This window comes from Marmota marmota, unplaced genomic scaffold (assembly GCF_001458135.2).
Source record: "Marmota marmota marmota unplaced genomic scaffold, marMar, whole genome shotgun sequence".
Lineage (NCBI taxonomy): Eukaryota > Metazoa > Chordata > Mammalia > Rodentia > Sciuridae > Marmota > Marmota marmota.
Window position 1 is genome coordinate 19,988,870 of NW_026000153.1, and position 13,017 is coordinate 20,001,886.

The window sequence follows — 13,017 nt, forward strand, 5'->3', positions numbered from 1 at the left end:
CTTGCTAAGAGCCTGCATTGGTTGGGTGCCCTCAAGACTAGTTTCCCTTTCCCTGGTTCCATATTTTTAAAAACTGTGAGGTAAAAGGCAACTATTTTTTACTATTTCATAGATAGAAACCCAGTGGTTTTGTTTGTTTGTTTTGATTAGCCATAGAGGAAAAAAAAGAAGCCCTGTATTTACAAATTCCAGTAGGAGTTTATTTCAGACATGCAGTACTTCCTAGAGAGTCCTGTCCACCCAAGAAACAGGTTTGGAGCAGAGATCACTTCCCATAATCACTGGTCTCAGGAGAGTTGTTGATGACTATTCATTTTCTGCTCACTCCCTCTATTTCTCTGGTCCCCCACCCCGCTTCTTTCTGGACTTTCTTGGTGTTCTGCCTCCTCAGGGGACACCTTTACATGCACATTATAGATAGCAGCTAAGAGTCTGGCTCTGGCATCAGGCTGCCTGTGTCCTATTCTTCCCACCTTGGCTAGTGGTTGCCACTTTCATCTGTAAAAGGGTGACTGCTGTGCCCATTTCAGAGGGGAGAATGGATTGTATGAGAGGCCCCCATGCCTAGTGTTAGCCATAACTGTTACTTAGTGCTGCCCCTGGTGTTTATAGTTGTGAACCCATTGATGGCACCTGATGTCCTTAACACTCCAGTTTGAGTCACACTTGCCAGCCCACTCCCTGAGGGGCTTCTGTAGAATCAGCCAGGGTCCCCTCTGCCAGAATTCTTCCACTCCAGATATTAACCCAGACTCTAGCTAGTGAGGCTTGATTTAAAATTCTAATCAGTGGTTCCACACTGGCTAGAAAAGATCTGAATGTCAGATGAGGCACTTTCTGTAGTTTGTGACAAGCCTTTTACAACTGTACAAGTAGCTTAGAGCTGCTTCATTCACTTCTCAGCTTGTGGGAGAGGAAGGGGTAGAAACCATACTTCAGTGCCAGCATCAGGAGGGAGTAGTCATCCAGAAAGAGTGGTCAGTGGAGGGAAAGTGTAAGGCTCAGCTGAGGTGAACTGACTTTGAGTCCTCCCATTGACTGGTACTACCATCACTGCACTGACCTTACACTCTGGTCCTGTCCTGTTCAGCTTGGGAGTCACAAGCCACTAATAACTATTGAGTACTTGGAAGGTGCAAAATATCTGAATAGTTTTTTCAGTGTTAAAAAGATAATATGTTTAATATATTGGGTCAAATAAAGTAGAAAAATTAATTCCATTTGTTTCTACCAGGAAAGCTTAAATTACTAAGGTTTTTAGGTTGTTTATTAAGCAGTGTGTAGTTCACATTATTGCTGATCTGGAAGTTCTCCTGTCACCTAGTCCCCACAGATAGTGCCCCATACACCAGTCATCCTCCAAGTGACCCTGCCCCCTAGTACCTTGGATGCACACATGTCCCACCCTATTCCCTGTTGTTGTTCCTGTTGATCTGGTCCTCTCAGGACAGCAGTCAGATGATAACCATCTACACCAAGAGTTCCCTTCTCTTCTCAGGAGTCTGAATAAGAAGCTCAGCATCTGCTCCTTAGGTATGCTCTGTGGTTGGAAAGCTATATCCCAGAACAAGCCATAGTGTCTCCATTTCCTTCCAAGGCCCCTCAACACCTTCTTTCCCAAGAGCGTAATCAGGGATGGGAGGTTGTAAAATCCCCTATAGTCAACTTCCACTGTATCCTGAGTCCTGAGTAGTTCTGATTCCATAGTATGAAGGAGTAGAGATCAAACAGCATGTTCAAAGGATGCCTTCCTTTCTGCACAGCTGATGAACAGAACTCTGGTGTTAAGCTTTTTCCTGTCTGGGACATTTCAACCTGAACTCCAGAAGGTCCAGTCCACAGCAAATATTGTCCCCAGAGTACACTCAGCATAGAATATGGACACGTGCATAAACCCCTCACCACCTTGCCTGATGGTGATGCTTCATTTACATTGATATGAGAGTGCGCACGCGCGCGTGTGTGTGTGTGTGTGTGTGTGTGTTAGGTTGTGATATAATCTTTGGTCATCTTGCAACTTTTGAAAAAAATTAGAGGAAGTGCTACTTCTTGGCTTCCTAGATTTGTCTAACTGGAGAGTAAAAGTAAGAATTAGCACCCAGCACTCGCCACCCTTGACTCCAGAGTATTAAGCCAAAGACATTGAAAAACACATGATCCACTGGCTAGAATCTTTTCTAAGTTAAGAAAAGTGGTGCTGATAACATCAAAGAGAAACCAATTTCTAGAGGTGTGTGTTTTTTTGTTTTGTTTTGTTTTTCCTTTGCACAGCACTGGGAATTGAACCCCAGCCATGACTACCACTGAGCTATACCCCTGTCCTTTTTCTTTTTTTATTTTGAGATAGGGACTTGCAAAGTTGCTAAGGTTAGCCTTCAACTTGTAATCCTCCTGCATGAGCTTCCCGAATAGCTGGGATTACAGGTGTTTGCCACTGCACTCAGCTAGAGATTTTAAACAGCAGTTTCCTCTGAGCTTTTAATTGTTCAGTAATGGAAATCATGCCTGTTGAAAGAAAGAAAGTAGGGGCTTGAGCAATGCCCTAAATATGATTCTGTGTTTTTTTTTTTAGTATTTTGTTTTTTAATTGTAGTTGGACACAATACCTTTATTATTTTTTTTAATGTGGTGCTGAGGATCGAACCTAGCACCCCGCCTGTGCTAGGTGAGCGATCTACCACTGAGCCACAACCCTGACCCATAATTCTGTATTTTATGTGAAGGTGGGTACAGTAGTGACAAAGGTAAGAGTTCTCCCTCCGTAGCACTCCTTACCAGCTGGCCACTCAGGATGAGGAAGTGGACAGGGAGCTACTTGCTAGGTGTGCTGTTCACATGGACCCCAGCAGAAGAAAGCATGCCTATGCCTTTGTGACAGTTGGCATTAATAGCCTCTCTGGAATTGTTTCTACAAAGGCACACTTTCTTCTGCTGGGTCCCCTCATGTCTGCAAAGGTGAGATGGGACAGTGGATTGATGTCAGTTCTGAGATTAGGGATAGCATCTCATTTAATTAGAAGTTTCCAATTTTATCATCTTAGATGTCATTAGAAGGTATGGCTTGGGATTAATCAAAGTCCCTTAAAAGCCATCCACTGTGGTACACACCTGTAATCCCAGCTATTCATGAGAATTGGGCAGGAGGATTCCAAGTTCCAGGTCAGCCTAGGCAATAGTGAGAACCTGTCTCAAAAGTAAAAAGAGCTGGGGGGTGTAGCTTAGAGGCAGGGCACTTACTTATCATGCATAAAGCCCTGGGTTCAATTTCCAGTACCAAAACAAACACCTTAAATAACCAGGGATTTTCCCAGCATCATTTTCTTTTGATTTCTAGGTATGATTTTCCTTCTTTTCACTTTGAGTAATGACTAGAATATTGTGGGTGGCCTTACTTGTGAGTTAAGGCCGTCTGGGTTTTTTTCTATTTCATTTGTTAATGTTACTGGGAATTGAACACTCAGGTGCTTTACCACTGAGCTGTACCCCCAGCTCTTTTTATTTTTTATCTCATGATAGGGTCTGCCAAGTTGCTTAGGTAAGTTGCGTAGCCTCGGTAAGTTGTTGAGGCTGGCCTCAAACTTGTGATCCTTTTGCCTTAGCTTCCCAAGTCACTGGGATTATAGACACGCATCCCTGCACCCCACCAGGCAGTCTGTTTTTGACCTCCACCCTGAAGAGAACATGCACCTGACGCCATATCCAGCAAGTCTTTTAACTGCCTGTGTCAGCCAGTTTTTTTTTTTTTTTTTTTTTAAATGAAAACCAAATAGGGTCACAGCTGTGAGCCACTGACCCAAAAGCTGGGACTCTCAGTGCTGGGGCCATAATGGCTATTGTGAAGACATCCAGGAGGGAAGTCTCTCTGGCCATATTAGGGCCTGTTTGCTTTGCTGCTCAATAACTGCACCCACTCTACCTTTGCCTTCTTGATCACACCAGCTCCTCCCCAGCTTTCTGGGTGAGTGGGCAATTGGTACTCATCATCCAGCTATGTGCTTAGTTAAACATGCCTTTTCTGGGGCATAGGAGTGTACGCAAATGACCTATTCAGCACAGTGGTATACAGTTCATGTTCATTAATGACTGTATCCCTTGTTTGTGGTGGGGGGACAGATGGCCTACTGCCAGCACATTGGAGTGGAATTCATGTTCATTAATGACTTAGAGCAATGCCAGTGGATCAGGCAGAAGTTTGAGACCCCTGGAATCATGCAGTTCACCAATGAGGAGAAACGGACCCTGCTGGCCAGGCTTGTGCGGTCCACGAGGTATGGTATAGAGCATAAGCTCTCAGGGTATCTATGGCCCATCTGTGGGGTGTGGCCTTTGTGGGCCTTTCTACCAGGGTGGGCAGATGTGGGGGTGGTAGCCACAGCTGCATGTACATGAAAGGAAATCCAGGCAGGTATAATTGGCTTCTGAAGGACTTTCTGATTATTTAGGAAAATGTGACTTTGGGACTGACCCTGGGGACATTGCTCTTCAAGGTGCTTGGTTCCCTGTCCAGGTTTGAGGAATTCTTGCACCGAAAGTGGTCTTCAGAGAAGCGCTTTGGTCTAGAAGGCTGTGAAGTGTTGATCCCCGCCCTCAAGACCATCATCGACAAGTCGAGTGAGAATGGAGTGGACTATGTAATAATGGGAATGCCACACAGGTACCTCTGGGCTCTGTGGTATGTTGGAGGCACAGAAGTGGGGACCCTAAGTGAGCAGCTGCTTCCTCAAGTGCTTGTCAGTGAGCTGAGGATGCATGGGATACATGAGAGTGTCTTGGTCTGTAGGGTTCTTGCACCCCTGTGTCAGTGTAACTAGAAAGTCACTCTCACAGCCAAGGCCACATGTGGTTCAGACTGATGTTTGGCTTTGTGTTGAATTTTATAAAAGTTAAACCCCAGTGCCCTTGGAAGGGTCTAGCTTGAAGAAAAAGATAGAGGGGAATGTGGCCAGAGGCCAGAGGCATTTATATACTTTCTGCTGCCCATGTAGAGTGACCTTGCATGCCTAGAGGCCAGGGGCTTAGTTCCCATATTGGCTCTGGATCACAACTATTTTTGGGCTGCAAACCAAGGAAGTGCCTGATGCTGGGTGAAAAGAGGGGGTGGAGTAGCTGTGTCCTAAGGATCTACTTACATTGCCCTGTGTGCCAGGGGACGGCTGAACGTGCTTGCAAATGTCATCAGGAAGGAGTTGGAACAGATTTTTTGTCAGTTCGATTCAAAGCTGGAGGCAGCGGATGAGGTGAGAGTCCCACATGACAACACATCCAGCATGGTATCCTGAGTCCACATGGGATCTCCTAGCTCCAGTGGTTTCTCAGGCTTAGTGGAATCATAGCTCTTTGGAATCATTTGCAGTTTGCCTTCCTCATTAGAAGGCAATGCTGCCACCCCACCCCAGCCCTGGGCAGCCCCACATTCCTCTTCCTGAGGCTGAGAACATCCCCTCTGATTGGGGGGCCCTCTCCTTGTGCCCTGGGTGGGATAATCTTGGGAAAAGGCTGCCTCATTCTCCCATAGTAGGGTCCAGGTTGTAGAAATCCATCTGAAGGGCTATCATGACAAGTGACCATCTCCAGGCATCAGACTTATTTATTGTTTGCATTGTCAGGGTTCCGGAGACATGAAGTATCACCTGGGCATGTATCACCGCAGGATCAATCGGGTGACTGACCGAAATATCACCCTGTCCCTGGTGGCAAACCCTTCCCATCTGGAGGCTGCTGACCCTGTGGTCATGGGCAAGACCAAAGCTGAGCAGTTCTACTGTGGAGACACTGAAGGGAAAAAGGTGAGCCCCTCCCCCCAAGACCTAAGAGGCATGTCCCTTGAGCCCAACATTATACACACAGCTCCGCTCACCACTGTAGCTAGAGACCTGGACATGTCTCACACATGCCCCGACTCCAAGAAACACAAGTTTCTGGAATTTTAAAATACTATAAACCAATTTTTTAAAAAAGAGTAACAGTAGTAAATAAAGCAGTTCTACTATAGACATACTTTCTCCCAAGTTATAACTATCAGAACTAGACAAGAAGTTGGCTTATGTCTTCGCCATGTCTAGAGGAGTCAGTGTTAGTTACCATTGATGGAAAAAGGCATTTTCACTGAAAAGAAAAGTCTTTGAAAAGAAAATGTGTGGGTGAACCTAAAGGAGAAAGTGTAGGACTGACAGATATCAGAGAGTGCTCCATACAACATTGGAGGTGGATATAGCTCTAAGGACAGGTGGGGTCCTGCCTTGGCATTTCCTACGGGTGACAGTGAATACTGAATGTTGGCTGGCCAGCCTGCTCTTGTTGAATCCCTCCATAGGCAACTGTTTGCCCTTATTTAAACTCAGGATAAAATTCTTATTTGTAACAAATTGTATAGTTCTTATTATTTAAATGATGATCTGAAAACCAAGTGTGTTAGACAACTCTCTGTTGCTGTGACAGAAATACCTGAGATATACAATTCGTAAAGAAGAAAAGTTTATTTTGGCTCGTGAGTTCAATCCATCACCACACAAGGTAGACAGCATGGTGGGAAGCACATGGCAAAGGAAAGCTGTCACATCATGGCAGCTAGGAAAAAATGAAGGGTCCAGGATCCCAGCATACCCTTCAAGGGCACTCCTGTACTGACCTGCTTCTTCTAACTAGGTACCTACCACTCCTGAAGTTTCCACTATTTCCCCATAGTACCTTCAGCTGGGAACCAAGCCTTCAACACATGAGCTTTTGGGAAACATTAAGATCCCAACCAAAATATCAAATAATCAGAAAAATCAAATATTTGTAATATCTACTATGTGCTTTCTTGTGGATATGTGAAGTAGTACCACCAACGTGCTCTCAAGGCTCTCTTGTATTTTTAGAAAAAGAATATGTATCAAGAAGCTAATAGAAGGGCTGGGGATGTGGCTCAAGCGGTAGCGCGCTCACCTGGCATGCGTGCGGCCTGGGTTCGATCCTCAGCACCACGTACAAACAAAGATGTTGTGTCCGCCAATAACTAAAAAATAAATATTAAAATTTAAAAAAAAAAGAAGCTAATAGAAGAATGCAATGTGAGCATGTACCTACCTGTACACACACGGAAACACACATACATGAATCTACTTGCTCTTGGGTAGTAGGATAATGGGGTTTTTACTTTCTCATATATACCTTTCTATATTTTAAAAAGTGTTCATAATTTTAATATTGCTTTTTTAATCAAATATATATAAGAAATTAATGCTGGAAGATAAAAAAATGCAATGTAAAACAAAACTGCAGAATAACTGTAAAGAACTTAAGAAGATGAGTGATAGCAGTGGACTCTAGTTGGGTAAGGAATAAAAGGCAGTCAGATTCCTTATTGATAGAACAGGTGTTTGTCCTGTTTAGTTGAAGCAATGGCAGAATTTAAGTAGGAGGGAAGGGAAGAACGTTCTGTTGAAATGAGAAGTGCAAACAGAGGTGGAGGGTAGATTGGACCAGAGCAGCAGGTCAGTTAAGGTGCCTAGGAGGGAGGACAGGCCTTTTGATAGAGTGAAACCAAGGATTAGTTTCCTAGGGTTCTGCAATTTAAAATACTGTAAATCTATTAATGTTAAGCTTGGAAGCTTAGAGAATGGAGGTAGAGCAGGCTGAGGTGATTTTGAGAGCTAGAAGCAATTACTCATTGATGATATTTGCTGTCACAGGAACCCAGAGATTATTCTATGGCTTCAGGCTCAAGGTTACTCATGGTCTGGTTGAAGCCACAGGAACATGAAGACAGAGAGGCCTCAGCTCTGTTGAGAGACATGCAGCCCCCACATCCACTTTACAACACTGGGATGTCTGGTAGGGGCTGGTCCCAGGAGAAATTATCATGGCAGACCAGCGTTGGGGTGACCAGTGTCATTTCCATGACCTTGCTAGCATGCTGAGTAATGGGACAAGTTTGCAAAAAGCTTTGTGTGCTAGAGATATCTTGAAAAGGAATCAAATAACAGAAAAAGTGACAACTGATATTTAAAATTGCTACCTGTGGTCACAGTAATTGGTCCTTTTGTGATGTCAGAACAAGGAGGATAGCTAGCCCCCATTCGGTTGCACACCTACATGTATCCAAGTCTGAGCTATCAATGCCTGTGTTTTAGGATGTGGTACTGTCTATATGCATGTTTTGTCTGACCTCAATGTAGTTGGCCCCAGCTTTTCTTCTGAGTTGTGTCCACCTTGTCCCAAACCCTTGCATGTCCTCAGTAGCATCAACAGAAGTCTCATCCTCCTGCCTATTCTCCCTGCTTCTAATAATTCAATTTCTGTTCAATTCACAACTCAGGAAACTAGTGTGTGTATTATATAACCCTCAGTGTTGTGAAAAATTACATACTTCATGTAAATGGGGCCTAGATTGTTCCATAACCTTGTGCACTATTGTGAAACTCACCTGATTTGACTCCCAGTACTAATGTGAACTTTGGGATGTGTGTCCATGGAAGCATGTCTTTAGTGCAATGGTGTGATCTATGCAAAAGGAGAATCAGGAAGTGTGCCAGGCCTCTAGACCCAAGGAGAGTCCTCACCTGTGTACAGGGTGATTCTGGTTGGTTGCTGCTGCATGGTAGAACATCACGTGAAGGAGACTGACCTCAGGTACCCTCGTCAGCAGAGATGTAGTTTATACAGAAAAATATCTGCAGGAGGAAACAGCACTCTTGGGAATCAGGAGCAAGTGAAATTTAATACCAGCTGCTTTTACTTTCAACAAGAACAATCTGGACATTGTGACAAAGCTATATACTCTCAAGGGCACCTTGAGCAAATCGGACACTATGTGCATTGTCCAACTATCTTGTGACCATCCACTACCTCCACCAAAACAGAACATATGCCATTTTGCTTAAAAAATTTCTAGATTTTTTTCCCTGGTAATCAAATAATGGACCTTCCCTTCCTGGCAAGGAGAACTTGGCAGAGTGCTGATGACCAGGGTAGTGATGGAAACTCTAGAGGCATAGGTCCATAGGCCCATAGGCAGAGACACAGCATGAGAGGGTGTGAGGGGGCAGTGTCCTGTGTCACCTATTGGCCAGACACTCATCACTTTCCCCCCACCACCACAATGCTAGGGGCTGAACTCAATGCCTCAAGCATGCTAGGCAAGCACTATACCACTGAGCTACATCCCCAGCCCAAGATTCACATTTAAATCAGCAGACTTTGAGTAAAGCAGATGATTCTCCACAATGTGGGTGGGCCTCATCTGCTCAGCTCATAGTCTGTGAAGAAAGACTGAAGTTCCAAAGCAGGAATTCTGCCTCTAGTTGGCAGCCTCCAATTGTATCTTCACATGGGTCTTCAGCCTGCCCTTCCTTGTAGAATTTGAATATGCTTGCCCAGTTCCTTCAAGTCAGGCAATCTTTCCACCTGCCTCCAGCTCCACTGGCTCATTTTCTGAAGAACCCTCACTAATATAAAGATTTGGGAAAGGCACAGCATGTATATCCAAGAAGCAGGGGTTCTCAAGGATACTGAGCACATTTGCTATAGTCAGTGGGAGTGAAGTGCCTGGCTGCTGGAGGTGTTGATAAGCATGGAAGGAGGCAGCTTAGAAAAATGTGTTGGAATTTGGAGGTATTAGTATGAACTCATTTTGTTTTATATATACATACAGATACAGGAATAACCTGTGTGTGTGTGCACACATGCATACATACCCCGTGTTTTCTAGCTCTGTGCTCACAGGGCCTAGTGAAAACATACAAGTATTGGTCCTAAATCTCATATTCTGCGGGAATAATCAGGATTGGACAGGGATAGCATAGTATGAGGCTGCAGTACAATTGTTCCAGAAAGCAAGGAGGTACCCTGAAGACAGGCTACCCAGAGCACACTGGAGCCAGCTGGAAAAACCCAATCATCTGAATAACTAATGGTTTTGATCTATTACATACAACCTGTCAAAATAGGAGACATAAATATGTATTAATACAGATAAGTATATGAGGGAGAAGGGTAAGCTGTTTCTTGCATAGAATGCCAGTATATGTAGGAGTAACAGAAATCAGCGGTCGCATCATTTAGCCACCCAAGGAACTGGCTTAGGTAGACCAGTCAGTGCTGCTGAAGCTGGGATGGGGGTGTGAGGTATGAGGAGGACATGTTTTGTATACTGTTTGCTCCTTATAAAATACTACCATTGTACTCACTGCCAAGAAGTTGGTGAGTTAAGGGGAAATGGCAGGTAGTGACTTGATTAGGTGACCAGGGTTAACCCATCTAATACAGGTGCTGCTTCAGCAGCCAAAGAGGTGTTACAACCAAGTATATGAGGGAGAAGTGTAAGCCCATCCTCCATGGGGTCTGAAGTAAGTGGGTGTGGCCAGCATTGCTCTTGGGAATGGGAGGGTCTAGTGGTGTGTAGGAGAATGTTCTGAGGGGATGCTGAGAGTTGACTGGCTCTGTGGCTCTTCCCATGTTCAGAATAGGTAATGACAAGATTGAGGGCTCTGTAGATGAGTATCAAATGTACCAAAGTGTTAGGAAGGTGGGTGAGTAAGGGACTGGAGTCCTTTGTACTCTCCTGCCACTTTCTAAGTTTTAAAATATCTCAAAACATTATTTTTGAAAAGCAAATTATGACTGATTTCCTCCACTTACCTTGTGAGTTTTGTGGTCAAGATGTGTTACATTTGGAGTCTGCTTTGCAGGTAATGTCCATCCTCCTGCATGGGGATGCTGCCTTTGCTGGCCAAGGCATTGTGTACGAGACCTTCCACCTCAGCGATCTGCCATCCTACACCACCCATGGCACCGTGCATGTGGTCGTCAACAACCAGGTACCTACCAAGGATCTAATCAGTCTCTCCTGAGGGTTCTCTTGGTTGTTTAGAATATTCACTATTTCTAATTATAAAGATATGTCTGTTGCTACAAATTTGGACAACACAGAAAACTACTTTTTATTTTTAATTAGAGAGATTTTGTTTAAGATGGCATTATTCTTCTAAAATGTTTCCTTTTTAGACCCATAGACACTCAGGCAGCTGTTTTTCTCTTTGTTTAAGGAACTGGGGTCCTATAACAGCTTATTATCCATTCTTATTTACCATAGTATATGATGTCTTATTTCACTAACTATGATGTTTTCAAGATCCGTTCATATTGTAGCATGTGTCACAATTTCCTTCCTTTTCAAGGCTGAATTTTTTTTAATATATATTTTTTAGTTGTAGTTGGACACAATATCTTTATTTTTTAAATTTTTTATATGGTGCTGAGGATCGAACCCAGTGCCTCGCACGTGCCAGGCAAGCACTCTAACGCTGAGCCACAGCTCCAGCCCCCAAGGCTGAATGATACTCTTGCATAAATATACCTCATTTTGCTTATGGAGTCATTCATCAGTGGATATTTAGGTTGCTTCCATGTTTTAGTATTGAAAATGATGCTACTATGAACATAGATATACAAACATATCTTCAATACCCTGCGTTCAGTTCTTTTGGTTATACAATCAGAGGTGGGATTGCTACATCATATAATAGGCTCTTCTTCTTCTTTTTTTTTTTTTTTTTTTTTTTTTGGTGATACTGGGGATTGAAGCCAGGGCCTTGTGCATGCAAGGCAAGCATTCTACTAGCTGAGCTATATTCCCAGCCCTAGGCCCATTTTTAACTTTTTGAGGAATACTATACTATTTTCCCCTGTGGCTATTTCACTTCACATTCCTACCAACAGTGCACAAGGGTTCCAGTTATTCATATTCTCATAAAGTGTTTTATTTTAATCTGGTTATTTTTTTGTCTTTGAGTTGTATGACTTTTAAAAATTTTTAGATGCATGTGCCTTTATTTTATTCATTTATTTATATGTGGTTCTGAGAATCGAACCCAGTGCCTCACACAGGCTAGGCAAGTGCTCTACCACTGAGCCCCAGCCTCAGCTCCTATTTTATAGATATTAATCCTTTATCAGGTATACAATTTACAGACCTCCTATTCTGTGAACTTTTTACCCTGTTAGTGCCTTTTGTTGCACAAAATTTTTGTCATGAAATCCAGTTGGTTATTTCTTTTGTTGTCTGTCTTTAATATAATATATAAGAAATCGTTGTCATATCTAATGTTGTGAAGTTTTTGCCCTATTTTCTTCTAAAAGTTTTATAGTTTTAACTCTTAGGTTTAGGTGTTTGAACTATTTCCAGTTAATTCTTATATAGGCTTGAGTCCGGATCCATCCTTTTATAAAATTTATTTATTTATTTGGTAGTACCGGAGATTGAACCTAGGAGCTCTCTATCACTGGGCTACATCCCCTATCATTTTTTAAATTTTATTTTAAGACAGGGTTGTGCTCTCTTAAGTTGCCTAGGCTGGCCTCAAACTTGCAATCCTTCTGCTTCAGCCTCCCAGATCACTGGGATTACAAGCATGCCTTACTATTCTAGGCTCAAATTCTATTTAGCATGTGGATTTTCATAGTTTGTATATGTATTGAACTCTGTATTTTAAAGAAATAAACAAGAATAGAATAGGTAGAGATTGAAATCTTAACAGGAGAATGTTTAATAAGGAGAATGGTCTTTAATCTGGAAAAAAAAAAACAATAAAAGAAAGCCAAGAGTGGTGGTGCATGCCTATTATTCCAGTGACCCATTCGGCTAAGACAGAAGATTGCAGGTTCAAGGTAGCCTGGACAATTTAGCAAGACCTTGTCTCAAAATAAAAAATAACAAAAAGGGCTGGGAATATAGCTTGTGGTAGAGTGCCCCTAGGTTCAATCCCCAGTACTAAAATAAAAAAGTAGTAGTCAAAGAAGAAAAAATAAAAGATAATACAGATGGGGGCTGGGAATGTGGCTCAAGCGGTAGCGCGCTCGCCTGGCGTGCTTGCGGCCCGGGTTCGATCCTCAGCACCACGTACAAACAAAGATGTTGTGTCCGCCGAGAACTAAAAAATAAATATTAAAAATTTCTCTCTTTCTCTCTCTCTCTCTCTCTCTCTCTCTCTCTCTCTCTCCCACTCTCTCTTTAAAAAAAAAAAAAAAAAAAAAAAA

At 43.0% G+C, this 13,017-nt stretch overlaps 1 protein-coding gene across 6 annotated transcripts in view; it reads left to right on the forward strand.

Annotated features, from left to right (window-relative positions):
* The window catches only part of Ogdh (oxoglutarate dehydrogenase), an 84,109-nt gene that overhangs the window by 47,940 nt on the left and 23,152 nt on the right, over positions 1-13,017 (forward strand). For all 6 annotated transcript variants that reach the window (XM_048786545.1, XM_015490276.2, XM_048786542.1 and 3 more), the window contains 5 exons: positions 4,114-4,268; positions 4,508-4,654; positions 5,147-5,237; positions 5,607-5,786; positions 10,671-10,799. In XM_048786545.1, the coding sequence (XP_048642502.1) occupies positions 4,114-4,268; positions 4,508-4,654; positions 5,147-5,237; positions 5,607-5,786; positions 10,671-10,799 (702 nt within the window). The remainder of the gene's footprint in view (positions 1-4,113; positions 4,269-4,507; positions 4,655-5,146; positions 5,238-5,606; positions 5,787-10,670; positions 10,800-13,017) is intronic.